General features: G+C 50.5%; 1 protein-coding gene across 1 annotated transcript in view; it reads left to right on the plus strand.

Moving 5' to 3' along the window:
* The window catches only part of VWA5B2 (von Willebrand factor A domain containing 5B2), a 47,796-nt gene that overhangs the window by 15,871 nt on the left and 15,692 nt on the right, over positions 1-16,233 (plus strand). The window contains exons 4-10 of the mRNA XM_025179191.3: positions 5,654-5,873; positions 6,527-6,681; positions 11,157-11,288; positions 11,656-11,780; positions 11,978-12,154; positions 15,414-15,524; positions 16,008-16,210. Of these exons, the coding sequence (XP_025034976.3) occupies positions 5,654-5,873; positions 6,527-6,681; positions 11,157-11,288; positions 11,656-11,780; positions 11,978-12,154; positions 15,414-15,524; positions 16,008-16,210 (1,123 nt within the window). The remainder of the gene's footprint in view (positions 1-5,653; positions 5,874-6,526; positions 6,682-11,156; positions 11,289-11,655; positions 11,781-11,977; positions 12,155-15,413; positions 15,525-16,007; positions 16,211-16,233) is intronic.

The raw sequence follows: 16,233 nt of genomic DNA on the forward strand, positions 1-16,233 counted from the left end.
CCATTCAGTGTTAAAAGATCCTTTCAGCACCTGCTCTATAACATCTCAAAAATTCAATCCTGGCTTTCCATCCCCCTCCCCCCCCCCAAAAAAAACCCCCCTGCTCTTTGTCATCTACCATGATAGCAACCATCTCCTCTCCTCTGACCTTTCAGATTTTCCCTTCTCCATCCCGAACACTGAGGCTGACATCCGTCCTCCTTTCCTTACCACTCTACTCCTCTGCTTGAATTCCTTCATTTGGCTGCCCCTCACCTTCCACATCTAGTGCGGCATAAAGCTGCTGCAGTTAGTATATAACTTGTGCGTGTGTGTCCTAGGCTCTGTGCACTGGTGCACACTCTAGGCACGCTTTTATTGATGCAGGGTATGGTTGCACCAGTGGTTGATATCTCAGTGTGCAACTTGCAGCCATCCAGCTCATTGTCTTTTGGCAAGTATTGGCAATGCATAGTGGGACAGAAAGGAGCCACACAAGGGTCACTGGGAGTGAAGCATCAACTTCCCAGTGTGCAACTTTCTCCATCCGATGATGTCATCTGTATCCTATAATTTTCACACCTTTTTTTAAAAGACTTCATGATCCCGTGGGGCTCTTTTTATATTCCACCATCTCTGACACAAGCCTGAAGTCTGCCTGGCTCTGCACAGTTATGAACATTGTGAGCCCAGGATGCATGAGCCTCTGGTATTTCTAGAGCTGTAAGAAGAATGGACTCTGTGGGGAATGTGATGATTTTGTGGAGCACAGAGTTTGCTGTGAGGCATAACGAGAGCCAGATAAATGTTGTAGGGGGTGTTCATGGAGCAGCTGTAGATGGTGGAGAATCACTTTGGGGCATGAGAAACCAGCACTGACATGTGGAAACGCATCATAATGCAAGTTGAGTCGAGGATCAATGACTGCAGAATTTTTGGATGAGCAAGGCCACATTCCTGGATCTGTGTGCCAAGTGTGCCCTAGCCCTCTGCCCAGGGATACCAGAAGGAGGTGCAGTGAGAGGGAAATGGCAGTCACATTCTGGAGAGTTACAACTCTGGATTGCTTCCAGTCAGTGGGAAATAATTTTGGAGCTGGGAAATGCACTGTGGGGCCTTTTGTCACACACCTGTGCAGGGCCATTAATTGTTTCCTGCTACACGGGCCTGTGCCTCTCGGCAGTTTCCAGGATGTAGTGGGTGGATTTGGAGAAATGGGGTACCTGAACTGGCATGGCGTGACAGACAGCATGCATGTTTCTATATAAGCTCCAGAGCACCTTTCCACGGAGTCTGTGGTTCTACAAGCATTGATGGATCACCAGGGATGCTTCCTTGACATCCATGTTGTCTGGTTAGGAAAAGTGCAATCTTTAAGGACATAGGACTGTTCAGAAACTTGCAGTTACTTTCTTTGCTGACCAGCGAATTGCCATTGGTGTTGCTGAAATGCCAATAGTGGTCCTGGGGGATCCAGCCTACTGCTTTTTTTCTGGTTCATAAAGCCATACACCAGATGTCTCAACAGCATGAAGGAAACATTTAACTATCAGCTCTGCATGTGCACAATGACAGCTGAATGTTCTCTTGGTAGACTTAAGGGATGCTGATGCTGTTTGCTCACAAGATTAGGTCTCAGTGAAAAAATCTCAGTGATTATAGCTGTCTTCTGTATGCTGCGTAATATCTGTGATGCAAAAGGGAGACTGTGTCATTGATCCTTTGAGTTCTGTTACATTGTAAAGTAGTTAGTAAGTAGGTACATAAGAACATAAGAACGGCCGTACTGGGTCAGACCAAAGGTCCATCTAGCCCAGTATCCTGTCTACCGACAGTGGCCAGCACCAGGTACCCCAGAGAGGGTGGATCGAAGACAATGATCAAGCGATTTGTCTCCTGCCATCCTTCTCCAGCCTCTGACAAACAGAGGCCAGGGACACCATTCCTACCCCCTGGCTAATAGCCTTTTATGGACCTAACCTCCATGAAATTATCTAGCTTCTCTTTATAATTTCATGGAGGTTAGGTCCATAAAAGGCTATTAGGTGCCTTCAGAACTGCTGGGCACTTTGCAGCATGTTAGGAACTCATAAAAAGTAACTATTTTCCAAACAATATAATTTTATTTAGTAGCAAAAAAGAATTTAAAAGGTGATACATTGAAAACTTAATACATTAATGGAACAGAACTTAACAAGGGGAAAGAATATTTATGTCCTACCGATGCACCTTTATCTACTCATACAGCAACTGTGGCTTTCACAGGTTAATGTATGTGAAACTATCGTTGTCCTTACTGTCCCCTGAGGTGGAGTGGTGGGAGAGGTGCATCCCCTGATGCTAATAGAATATTGGGTATATGTGTAGAGAGGTGTAATGGAGCGTGACAGGGTTTGACTCCCCGCTGCAATGCCTCCTGCTTGTCCTGGGAATTAGTTCTGTTCACCAGCACACCTTGATCTGGTGACATTTCACCCCAGTCACTCCTGCTCCAAGACCCACATCATTCCCAGAATCGTGGCATCTTCTTCTGGACACAGCCCTTTGGCTGTGCCACATTCAGTTCTCCCCCTTCTGGGGGATCAACCCAGCTAGTGTTCAGCCACTTCCTCCTCAGTGGTGAGTGGCAGCAAAAGGGGAAGTGACTGAAGCTGCTCTGCCCAGCAGCCCTTCTTATATGGCACAGCCTGATCCTGACTGGCTGCTCCTATAATCCTCTCCTAATTAGCTGCCTCCTGCACAGCCTTCCAAGGGCCAGTGTGGGGCAAGACAGACACCCCATCACATATAGTTCTCCAGGGTATGGCAACAGAAGGCATGTTTGTGATTAGCGACCCTGTAGGTCCATCTGACGGGGCATCTGCCCCATCTTGGCCCTTTACAGGGTTAAAACCCAGCCCTGAGTGAGGGCTGATGGGCTGGAGCCATGGAGCAAGCAGCAGCAGCAGATAGCTGCCAATTAGGACCCAGCTGTGGGCTGTATAAATAAGGGCTCCAGGAGGGAGGAATGGAGAGACTCACTCTTGCTCTGGCTGGGGAGCAGGAGGGACCTCGCTGCTAGGGAAGTTGGAGGCTTCCTGATTTAGAGCAGGGCTGGGGAAAGTCAGGCAGAGCTGGGGAAACTCTGGCCAGGCAAGCTCCCAGGCTGCAGGGCCTGAAGTAAGGCCTCAGGGGAGGCAGCCTGGATAGACAAAAGCAGCAGGTCCACACCGCCTTGCCAGTGATGAGTGGCCATTCCAGACTGCAGTTTGCCACGTGGCAGGGACTAGATGAAGACTTGCAGTGGGTCACTGAGGCAAGGTGGGCATAAGGGGACTGAGGGCCCTCGAAGGGGGAGGACACCAGAGTGTGGGGGCACTACAAGAGGGCAGTACCCGGATAGGAGGGTACCCCTGTCTGGGTGAGACATGGGCCCTGACCTAGAGTGGTGGAGAATAACAGTAACAGCAGGTAAGACACCAGCCAGAAGGGGGAGCTCCAGCACCAAACATACTAATTCCCTAAGTGACCAGCTGGAGGCGCTCTTGGTGGTGAGGCCCTCCATTTTACAGTCCACTAGAGTGTGCAGCATCTCTGTTTGCTGCCAAAGAAGCCCTATTATGTCCTAATGAATCTCTCCTTTTCCTGCTGGGACTCTTGGGCCTTTCTTCTGTTTGCCCTTTCCCTCCAGGCAGTCTGCAATGTTCACCTTCCAGGCCCTTTTCTCATAGTTTAATGCAGCGGTCACCAACCTTCTGGGGCTGCTAGGCGCCTGGGGGCGGGGCCACTCACGCGCTGGGTACCCGGAGGCGGGGCAGCACACGCGCTCGGGGGCGGGGCCACCCATACGCTGCGTGCCCAGTGCCGGTGCCACCCATGCGCTGCACTCCCGTGGCCAACACCGCTCCTGTGCCACACGCCCAGGAGCCGGCATCACCCACGCGCTGCGCGCCTGGGGCCGGCGCCGCTCCTGCGCTGCGTGCCCAGGGGCGGGGACGCCCATACGCCACGTGCCCGGGGTCGGCACAGCCCATGCACCGCTCGCCCGGGGATGGGGCCACCCATATGCTGCATGCCCAGGGGCCAGCACCGCCCATGCACCATGTGCCTGGTGGCGGGGCTGGCCCTGATCACTCGGCAGGTGCACAGAAATGGCCCGGCGGGCGCCATGGCACCCGCGGGCACCGCATTGGGGACCACTGGTCTAATGCACTGGCTTGGGGGATCTAATTGAACATGTCATCTTGCATTGTCTTCTTTCTCCTTTTCATTTGGCTTAGACATTCCACAGGTGTGGAGGGGAAATCTGCAGGTAAAACACCCAGGCTACGTCTACACTGGCCCCTTTTCCGTAAGGGGCATGTAAATTTCAGCAGTCGTCGTTAGAATAAGAGCCTCCGGAAAAGGGCACTTTTTCCGGAGGATCGGGGCCAGTCTAGACGCTCTTTTCCGGCTTTTTTAAAAGCCGGAAAAAAGCGGCGGACATTTTTATTTAAATGCCGCCGGGGATATTTAAATCCCCCGCGGATTTCCCTACGACGACTGCTGAAATTTACATGCCCCTTACGGAAGAGGGGCCAGTGTAGACGTAGCCCCAGAGGTACCATTGTCAGGATAGTCACAACAGGAAGTGCAAGCTAAGATTCACAGCTCCCTTTTCTTTCTCCATTAAAGTTTTAAACAAGGCATACTTATTGCCACTTCTGCTTGTGTGAGCTTGTGCATGAACCCACTCTCACTACCAGCCTTGATGAATATGGACGATCAGGGGAGATGGAAATGAGGAGGAATTGCTCAGTTGCATAAAACTATGAATACAGGCCAGTGGTTTTCAATTTTTTTTCACTTGTGAACTCATAAAAAATTTCACATGGAGGTTGGACTCTTCTGGAAATCTTAGACATAGTCTGCAGACCACAGATTGAAAACCACTGTTCTAAGGTAACAACAACCTTTTGTGGACCTCTGAGATATAATCTGTGGAGTATGCAGACAACTGGTTAAAAACCACCGGTATCGGCCAATGTCACTGAATACTGGCACCATTTTCCATAGGTGGTGGTGTTTAACTGGTCTCATTCCTGAGGGTAACAGAGGCAGAAAGAGCACATCTGCGATTGTTATCATGAAGCCTGAGTCTATACGCTGCTAAACAGTCTATATGCTGTTTACTGCAATGGAATCTACTGAAACTATGGCTGACTGGTATGTGAAAGTGTCCTACCGCAGAGGAAGAAATAAGGCTGCCCTCCATAGAACCCGCTAGGAGAGATTGCAAAGGGCCTCCACGACAGTTTTATCCATCGCTCTCAGCCGTTATCCATCTGGTTAACCCTTGCAGGTCCAGTGCGGGTCCGTCACAGAGACAAATTCAAGTGTAGACACATACACAGCTAGGTGGCTGCAAGGTGGTTTACGTCCGCTTCACTTTGTAATGGGAGCAGACCTTAGACTCCTAGGGGCAATGGCTGTATCTTTCAATATGTTTGTATGCTGCTGAGCACACTGGTAATATTTAATGAGTAATGACTAATAAGCCCACTAGCCTCTCTATTCCAGCTTGAGACTGTCCAGGGCCAAAGGCCTCGTCTCCTGTCCTGGTGCTGGTCTGTAACTGTGAACACCAGCTCAATGCTCTAAATGCCTGTCCTGTAGAATCTGCCTGCAGACTTCCTCTTGTTGCTTTTCTGCCCAGGTCACCTGATCCTTGATGAAGATTTAAAGCGTTCCACCTTCATCCTCAGCACGGGCCCCGTTGGACCCTCAGAAATCCTGACTGTGGTCTTCAGCAGCAGCCAGGAGCTGTCAACCCTGCCAGATGGTGCACTCCACATCACCTTTCCCTCCATCCTCACGCCCCTCGTGGTGTCCATCCCGGAAAGTGCGAGTGAGCCAGGAGGCTTGTGTGACGACAGGTTGGCCCTATGGTGATTTTCATGGCTTTCTCAGAGTCTATGCCATAGTGGGGGTTGCCGAGGTCCTGGGAGGCGAGGGAGGAAAGGAAAGCAAAGGGGCTAAAGGGGAGGGGATAAGGGACGGTTCTGTGGTCACCTCCTCTCTGAGGAGATTCCCAGAATGCACCTTAACTTCACCAAACCTGAACACAGAGTCTCATGCTAAAGTGTTTGTCCGTGTCTCCCAGTTGTGGCTTCCCACATTTTCCTGGCTGTCCTTGTTTCTGGCTGTGTGTTCACTGGGGCAGACCTGGAATTACCTGGTAAATGCAGGAGGATGTTGAGGTTCAGGAAGATGCTTCATGCTTCCTTGATGAACTGTGGATTTCCGCTGGACTGACATGATAGTGAAGTCCCCATGAACTCCCTGAGATACCCATGTGTGCACTGAAGTTTGATGCCCATCCCAGGGTATCATCAGAGGAGCCTGTTAATCTCCCAGCTGCTGGGAAGCTAAGGAGAGCATGGCAGAAGCACTCTGCACTGATAGGGAGAGATGCTGCTCTGGATGAGGGATTTCTGCAGGCTGCTGAGCACAGCAGAGGCTAACTTTCCCCAGCAGGCCAAACCCACCCTTTGCGATCAGCTCGTGACTGACTTGTCTTTTGTTTCAGTCCCACTAGCTGCTTTGGAGCTACTGGCCTGCGAAGTGAACAGTCATTCATCATGCCTCCCGAGAACACAGACATTTTCAGGGGCCAGGTCTACAACCCCTTCCCCTATGAGTTCTCCTTTGAGCTGCTGGTGAAGGGGCCTTGCCTGCTGGCAGGTATGAGGGTGATGTGACTCGGTCAGCTTGTTTTTCTCACTCTTTTGGTGGGTCATCAATGCTCCTGGAAGTGAAGGGTAAATAGAGCTGGACAGAGTGTGGGCAACAACTCTGAGAGGGAGGGTCTAGCCTCTCCCTATCAGCCCATCTAGTGTTCCCAAATCTCCATCTGCAGTTCAGCCCTGGGATTAGACACATGCAGCACTGTTCATGGCCCTCTCTCCTGGCCCCCCACAGTCGGCTATTCCAGCCCTCAGCTCCTTAGCTTGCTGATCCTACCCGTCCCCTACCAAGGCTCACACAGGGGTTGCAGAATGTGACACAGGCCCAGATTTAAGGGCGCCAAAAATCGATATTACGTTGCAGTTACAGGATTCATTCCGTAGTGTGAATGGCTCTGGCTGCTCAGAGTGATGAGTCTGTTTCCGATAGAAGCAGTTTCCAACAATTAAACCTAGAGGGAGACAGTGAATTTTTGTGGAATGTAGGGCAACTTTGGGGCTAAAATGAGAGCTGTCCCATGAAACAACGAATATTTGATGATGCACCTCATTCCTGAAGACATTTCCCTTTGGTGTTTAAGGGAAAAGCTACGACCTGCCCCTCTGTTCCATCCCTTAATAACATAAGAACATCCACACTGGGTCAGACCAAAGGTCCACCTAGCCCAGTATCCTGTCTGCCAACAATGGCCACTTCCAGATGCCTCAGAGGGGATGAACAGAACAGGTAACCGTCAAGTGATCCCTCCCTGTCACCCATTCCCAGCTTCTGACAAGCAGAGGCAAGGTACACCTTTCCTGCCCATCCTGGCATAGCCATTGATGGACCTATCCTCTATGAATTTAACTAGTTCTTTTTTGAACCTTGTTAAAGGCCTGGCCTTTACAACATCCTCTGGCAAGGAGTTCCACAGGTTGACTGTGCATTGTGGGAAGAAATACTTTCTTTTATTTGTTTTATACCTGCTGCCTATTAATTTCATCTCCTAGTTCTTGTGTTATGGGAACAAGTAAATAACTCTTCTTTATTCACTTTCTCCACATCAGTCATGATTTTATAGACCTCTATCATATCCCCCCTTAGTCATTTCTTTTCTAATCTGAAAAGTCCCAGTCTTATTAATCTCTCTACACTGACCCTCATTCTTGCTCTAGCCTATGAACAATACAACTAAAGTATTGGCTGAACTAACATATCATCCCAACATAGCTAAGGAATTCCTTGCGTGTTGACCTGGTCCGTCCGACCCTCCCCAGTGTCCTTGCCTGATGATCTCTCTACCTGAGACTTGTCAGCTCTGATTAAGGCAGAGAGACATTTGTCTATCAGGGCAGAGAGACGTTTGGTTCACAACTTGGCATTGATAGACACTGGCATTCTTACTGTGCTCCAATATACTCAATCTGAGAGAGGCAAAACCCATCCCCTTCTTTGCTGAATTTATGATCACAAAACTCCAACCCAGGCACTCACTGCAGACAAAAACACCCATAGATTCCTCTGGTCAAATAGCTGCTGCTACCTCCATTATATCCAGCTGGAACTGATTAACATCTCCGCGTGTTCCAGTGCCTTATAACCAGGAGGGTCAGCTGAGGAACCCAAACACCCTGTTCTATTATTAATGGTGTCCTTATATAAAGGCAGCTCTGGGATGAGTCAAGGAAAGTAGGAAGGATCAGAGGGCGTCTGAGACAGGCGAGTGGGCGAGCCATTTGGCTTACTCCTGCCCCCAAATGCCATTGCACATCAGGGATTTATGGGATAGCTGACCTGAGACCAATCAGCTCACTTCATATGTGGTCTTGCCCGCTCGCACTTAGACCCAGCAGTGAAAGCCTCGCTCTTTATCATTTAGCCAATATCCTCCTCAGATAAATGAAACAGGAATGGCTGGGGGAGCGGAAGGGATGTGATGGGGATGAATTGCACAGAGGCTGGAGTGTGTGTCTAAGAGACGAGGGGAATCGATCCCATTAGCGTTGGCACGTGGCCCATCTATCTCTGAGGTGCTGCACTCCGACCTCACCATGCATCAGTCTGGAGAGAATGTCTCTTGGCGCTCCGTGGTCTGTAGTAGACCCCTCTCTGGTAGGAGGGGGAGGTGTGCTAGGAAGAGAGATGCCAAAGGGGCCCAGCTGCATTGGGAGCATCCTGCAATCCTTTCTAGACATCAAAGAGGCTTTTCTCTGCCTCCCCAGAGCTGGACGCAGGGATGTTGGTACTGAGCACTGGTGTGAATATTACACGGGGGAGTGACTAGCCATTGGCAGGTTTAGTGGAGGCCACAGTCAGGTGAGTGTCTGTGTGTGGAGATGAGGGAAGGGTGAACAGGGAGGAATGCTCAGGGAAGGTTTTGGCCAAGTGGGATGGGCAAAGGGCTCTCAGCCTCTTTTAGACTGCCTCCATGTATAGGGCCCCTTTCCTGATCCTTTCCATTCATTTCCACCCTGTCCTCCAAGTCTCTTGCTTTCTCCTTCTGCAAGGCCTCCAAAGGTTTACCGTCCCTCCTAGCAAATATGTTTAAATCCATGCCCCTGTGTGAGCGTAAATGGTTGTGCGCATGGCCGTTGTTTGTATGCACTTGAGTAAGCATGTGTGTGAATGCACATCTGTGTGCATGCATAAGTGTTTGTCTGTGTGAGCATGTGCATGCATGGCCCTGTGTGTGCACATGCCCTTGTGCTTGTATCTGCCTGAGTGTGTGTGTGTGTGTGTTGGCATAAATACTTTTGTGTATGGAAGCTAGGGTATGTGCACATTTGTGTGTGAGTACTTGCATGTGAGTGCAGTACTTGCATGTGAGTAACAGCCTTCCATGGAGAGCAGTGGAAGCAACACATCTAACTGGTTTCAAGACTGAGCTTGATAGATTTATGGAGCGGATGGTATATGAGAGTGTCTACCATGATATGTGGCTGGTCTGCAACTGCTAATAGCAAATAATGGCTGGAGAGGGACCCTAGAGTGGAAGATTCTGAGTTAGCTAGGTTCCTGGCTTCTCAGTCTTGCCCACGTGCTGAATTTCTAACTGATCACTAGATTTGTGGCTGTGAAGGAATTTTCTCCTAGGTCAGACTGACAGAGACCTGGGGGAGTGGAGAGGGTTCGCCATCATTTGTAGTGTAGGGCACAAGTCAGTTGCTGATTTGAACAAGAGATGTAAAATCCAGATTAATCAGTTAACAGGTTAAATGTTAGGTTAACCCAGTGTTTAACCAGTTAACTGACTAAATGGGATCCCAGACAGGGGACCACTCCAGCCTGGCTGTAGTAGCCCCAGCCTGCAGAGCTTCTCCTCCCAGCCCTGCGTAGGGCTGGTTGCCAGCTCCCAGCCCCAGAAGCCAGATGCCTGGGGCAGCTGCTGGCTGGCGGCCTCACCTGGGGGCCCAGTGGGGTTGGAGCAGCCCTCCGCTTGCGGCAGGTGTTATAAAAACATTCAGGAGAGAATGAACAGTTTTGAATTCAGTGCAGGGTGTGAATGGTGGGGAGTAAAGAAGGTCTGGAGCAACACACTGAATGGGAGGGTAAAAATATTGAATAATATCTCATTTATTCAGTGAGGCAGGAGCGCTTTGGAAAAAATCCTATGTGATCATACGATTAAAGATGGTGTCAAAATGCATGTGCACTAGGGCCTGAATTCAGATGGCCAAGGCAATCTGAGTTCTGACACTTCCTAACTTTTCAGTGTTTGTCTTCGCAACCATTGCGCTCTTTGAGCATAGCCTTCTGGGTGTAATTGTTATCCATTTGCAGTCACCCCCTTTATCCTCTGCAAGGGAGGAACAGCAGGAGGTAAGGGAGAGAGAGAATTGGCATAACAGACCACAAGTTTTCAAAAAAATAAAACCCAGGCATCCAGTGGATGCAACAGGGACTTAGTTTATGGCTGCACTGCAAAAAAAAAAAAAAAGAAAAAGAAAAAGTGAGGGGTATGGATGTTAGGGTATGTCTACATTACCACCCTAGTTCGAACTAGGGTGGTTAATGTAGTCATTCGAAGTTGCAACTGAAGCCCGGGATTTAAATATCTCGGGCTTCATTTGCATCTTGCCGGGCGCCGCCATTTTTAAATCCCTGTTACTCCTCGTGGAACCAGGTGGGCGTGGCCAGGTGGGCGGGGCCAGGAGCCGGGCAGCACGGGGCCCTGAATGCGCAGGGCCCAAGGCAACTGCCTCGCTCTCCTTGCCCAAAGGTCGGGCCTGATGATCCAGAGCTGAGACTGGATGATTATGTCCACTCAATATTGCAACATCTAGTTGATTTAGGTGCCTAAATCCCATCAGCCCTCAATGGGATTTTGTCTCCTAAATACCTTTTGAAAATGAGATTTAGGCTTCTAAGCTGGTTAGCTCTTACAACACCGAGTGCAGCAAAGCCTGAATATCTTTAAAAACAACCTTACCCTCTACTTCCCCCAGCCCTTAGCAATTGTAACTTCTGCTTCTTATTCTTCCTTTGCCCTGCAGGCTTGGAGAGCCCATCGCATGCCCTACGGGCTGATGCAAACCCTTATGCCAGCTCTGCCTCTACCATTTGCGTTACCTTGGCCGAGGAGCACCGGTGTGACAGGAATCTGGAGATTATCTTGTACCCCTGTGGTAAGAGGCACATGCGAACCAGTATTATGCTGGGTGCATGCTTTTAACATGGAGTTCCCAGCTTGGGTAAAGGAAGCATGGCAGGGGAAATTCAGGATGCTCAAGGCCTCTCCTAGCAGGAGCGCGGGCTGTGGGAAGCTCTTGGTGACTGCAACCCAAGAATCTCCCAGCTGGTAACACTGTGGGGAAGGGAGCAGGTGTGTCCACATCAGAAGGGAGAGGGCCTTTCGTGGACACCGCTCCCCTCCCAACACATCATTTCCCCAATGCTGGGTCTGCATGAGTCCATGTTCTGCAGATCACCAGGAAGCCCCAAGGCCACAGGGAGGGAGCCACTGACTTCTCTGATGTGTTTCCTTTTGTCCAGAGCCCCATCACCCTCACTTGGTTATTGAGGCGGGTGCCATGACATACCAGGAGTATGAAGCACACATCAGGAGTCGTCGGGATTACATGCGAATCGCCAAGAAGGACAGTGATGGGGACAGACAGGTGACCAGTCCTAGAGGGTCTTTGGCAGGGAGGATCTGGGAGGGGAGGTGTCCCAGCCAGTGGGAGCACTGGGGTGAGAGAAGGTCAGGAGGGGAAAACAGCTACCCCTGGGCTACAGCGTATGATGCTCAACAGGAAGTGCCTCTGGAAGGGCGAAGTTGGAGCCCACCACTCTCCTGTCCCTCTCGTGCTCATAGGTGGCCTTTGTTCAGAAGAGGTTCCACAAAGACATCTACCACAACCCGGTCCTGATGCTGAACTTCTGCCCGGAGGTGGGCAGCATGCCCGCCGACCTCCAGACAACCACCCGGGAAATCCTCTTCCTCGTTGACCAGAGCAGCAGCATGAGCAGCCCCAACATCAGACGGATCAAGGTCAGGGGGGAAAGGAGCCCAGCTCGGGTGCAGGGGAAGTAAACCAGGAGCAAGCAGAATCCAGGGTGGCTGTGAATCCTGCGGATGAATCATTGATCTGTCTTGAGCCTTCCCATTAGGGGTGAGATGAGAGGAAGGAAAGATTAGGCCACACAGAGCCCTCAGATTTTTTTATCAGGGCAGACTGAGACTGTGTTAATCTCCTTGGTTGGTCGACTACTTAACCGGTCACTACCTCTATTCCCCATCTTGCCCCTGCTGCATTTGAGGTCAGCCGAGGGACTTGCTAATGATCCCTGGATTTGAATGTTGTGGGGCGGGGCCAGGTCCTGCCATTTTCTTTGGAGAAAACAGACTGCAGTTTGCTTCCTTGCTGAGTCCTCCAGAGCCCAAGCCTGCTGCCCACCGAGCAGGGTGTAAGACTGTTTCTTTTCTCATGCTTTTGCCTGGGTTGGTAGGAAGGGAAATGAGATGCTGAAAAGGCAAGACTCATTAGTTACATCTGAAAATACTTTGTCTAATGGGGAGTGATTTCAGAGGTTACAATGGAAGGAAGTCAGATAGACATCGAACAAACTGGTCTGTATCAGAGACAGAAGGGAGGAGGTAACTGAACAACATGCAGTGTCAATCCACACTGCGGCGAAAAGACAAGGCAGATTGAAGATGTTATTAATAAGAAGGGCTTTTAGATAAATGGTAGGGGGAAGGGAGGGATAGTGAGAGAAACCCATTAGAAAATGAGGAGGGGAATGACATCAGTGCTGACTCAGCTATTTGAGATTGAGTGGCTCAGAAAAAATTGTCTTAAATCTACTGTATATTTGAGAGAGTTTGTGAGCAAACACGTCTGTCTGTCTGTCTGTTTGTTTAAAAACTCCTCCTAAACAGGAAGAGCTAGGGCTACCAAATTTGGTATGCAGCTTCCTTTTATAACCAGCTCCCTGACCTGAAGCCCATCCTCATCCGCGAACCCTGACTCCAGCATCCACACACAGTAACCCCCTGCCCAGCCCCTCATACCCTCAAGCCCTGACTCTTGCACCCTCGCACACCTCCAGCTCCCTGCCCAGAGCCACTGCTTTCCCCCAGCACTCACTCCTGCAACTCCCACATCCCTTAGCCCCTGTCCTGACTCCCACATCCCCAGCATCCTGCTTTGAGCCCCCGCATATGCCCAAGCTCCTGCCCTGACTCCTACACCCCCCCACATGCTCAGCCCCCTGCCCTGAGGGACTCAAGCAAAGCCCGGTAAATCTTGTAGCTGGTGCAATAAAAGCTATTCTCCCACCCACCAAGTCTCTCTAATAGTAGTACTTAGCACGTACATAGTGTTACACATAGTTAAGGTGCTGTATAAACATGAGCTAATTAATCCTCATCATCTTCATGTAATGATCTGAAAGAGAAGCAAACAGCATCTTAATGAAGTTCACAGATGAGACTAACTGAGGAGGTGATACAAGCACCATTGAGGGCAGGATGAGGATATAAAAAAACCTAAGGAAATTAGAAAAAATGAGCTGCAAATAGACGGAGACTCATCATGGGAAAATGCAGCTGTCCCGTTTGGGGAGAGGGACTGAAACAGTGACAGCATGTGACTGCCTTGTCTGGGACACCCTGGAATCCTTGGCCGTATCTAACGTGTGTATAGATATATAGGGGCAGATAAGCTCCATCAGTACATAGCTTCACCGTAACTCAGGGGCTGTGTCTACATTGGCACCCTTTTCCGGAAAAGGGATGCTAATGAGACCAGTCGGAATTGCAAATGCCCCGGGGATTTAAATTTTCCCTGTGGTATTTGCATGAACATGGCTGCCGCTTTTTTCTGGCTCGGGGCTTTGCCGGAGAAAAGCACCCGTCTAGACAGGTATCTTTCAGAAAATAAACCCTTCTCCGGAAGATCCCTTATTCCTACCTAAAATCAGGAATAAGGGATCTTGCGGGAAAGGGTTTATTTTCCGAAAGATACCTGTCTAGACTGACACTTTTCTCCGGCAAAGCCCCGAGCCGGAAAAAATCAGCAGCCATGTTCATGCAAATGCCGCGGGGAAAATTTAAATCCCTGGGGCATTTGCAATTCCGACTGGTCTCATTAGCATCCCTTTTCCGGAAAAGGGCGTCAATGTAGAAACAGCCAGGGTGTGTCTAGACTACAGGATTTTGTTGAAAAAAGAGGACTTTTGTCAAAAAAACTATACCTGCATCTACACTACCGCCGAGTTCTGTCGACAGTGAGTTGACAGAACGCAGCAGTTTTGTCGATGGCGGTAAATCTCGTTCTACGAGGAATAACGCCTTTTTTCAACAGAGTTATGTCAAATTGCTATTGCATCCACACCGTGCTTTTTCAAAAGAGAGCATCTAAACTCTGTCGAAAAAGCGGCTTGCTTTGTTGACAAAACTGGCTGTAGTCTAGACGTTCTTTTTCGACGGAGGCTTTGCCGACAAAAGTCTGTAGTCTAGACGTACCCTCAGTGGCTGAAGTAGCACTTAAGCAACTGAAGATATGCCCTGTAGGCTTAACCGGAAATACCCCGACATGACTCCCCTCTCGCCCATTCCAAAGGCGAGGATCCTCTGCATTGCCTGATACATCTACCCCAGCACACCCTTACAGCCACTCGGGAGCTCCCTTGCTTGACTGCATCAAAGACAAGCTTGTCCTCCCTTTCAAGGCCCTGCACAGCCCGGTTTCTTCCTGCGGCTGCTCTTCTTCACATTGCCTCCTGCCTCCTTCCTCGCAATGAGTCCAGCCTCGGCTATGCATTTATCTGCTTCTCCCTCAACAGTCTCCATCCCTCCTTCTGCTCTGGGCCTTGTGCATGGAGCAGCCTCACTCAGCTGACCTGGAAAGGCCACAGGAGGGTGTCTAAAACTCAGAGGAGGGAAGTGACTTGGCTCAGTTGCCCAGGGAGAGCCAAGTGCTGGGGAGTGACTCCACAGAAAGGGGGCTCGTGCCTTGTGCCACAGAGGGAGGGGTCCCAGAGAGCGTGCTCATTGAGAGGTGTCAGGCAATGCAAGAGTGTTCTCTCTGGCCCATGTGCCAAGGCTTTGTCCCAGCGCCACATGTTCCAAGCAGTGGGCTTCTCAGCCCTTCCCCTGGAAGATGGTTTCCCAGCGTGGTAGATCTCCTCCGTAGGGAGTGGTGTGTATTCCTGGACAGGGGGTGTCCCGCTTACAGCTTATCAGCCTCGCTCTCCCCCAGCCCTGTCGTCACTGGCCCCACCTGCTGTATTTCATTTCTTCCCAGGAGGCCTTGCTGGTGGCAGTGAAGAGCCTCCCTTCAGGCACCTTGCTGAACATTGCTGGATTCGGCTCCCACATCAAAGCCCTCTTCCCAGCAAGCAAGCCCTGCAGCAATGTGAGTGTGAGGCATGTGAAGACCTCTGTCCCTCATCACCAGGTGCCATCACAACCTGGCTTTAGGGCCCCCATGCACCAATCCCCTTCCCTCATGCCTATCTGAAGCCTCCCACCCTCCTTGCCTGCCTCATGTTGACCCCCCCCTCAAGTCCAGCCCCTCCCAAGTCAAGGCCCCCTGATGCACATCCCTGCAGCACAGCCCCTCCATGCCTCTTCAAGGGACATGGCTGTTTGGTGCATTCTCATTGTGACCTTGTTTAACACCAGCATCTTTTTTCTCTGGCTCTTCGATTGAAAGTTGGCTACTCCCATGGCATGAGCAGCACGGGCCAACAGATCGGTGCTTGGTATCCAGCTCCTTGCTTCAGCATGGCCACAGCGTGGTGGGATTGTAGACATGTCAGAGGGAAGAAGAGTGAGAATTCGGGGGTAATTCTGTGGGCGTGGGGTGCCCTGTAATCCACACTCTTTGTGTTCACAGGAGAACTTCAGACTGGCCTGTGAGCACATACAGAAGTTACGGGCAGACATGCATGGGACCAACCTCCTAGCTGCTCTGACCTGGATCCTGGGGCAGCCTCTTCACCGCGGTTACCCGCGTCAGCTCTTCATCTTCATGGATGCCAATGTCAGCAATGCAGGCAAGATCATTGAACTGATAAGGAGTCAGGCCAGCAACGTCAGGTATGGAGTGTGTGTGTGTGTGG

The sequence above is a fragment of the Pelodiscus sinensis genome, chromosome 10, assembly GCF_052426305.1.
Source record: "Pelodiscus sinensis isolate ZL-2025 chromosome 10, ASM5242630v1, whole genome shotgun sequence".
Taxonomy (NCBI): domain Eukaryota; kingdom Metazoa; phylum Chordata; order Testudines; family Trionychidae; genus Pelodiscus; species Pelodiscus sinensis.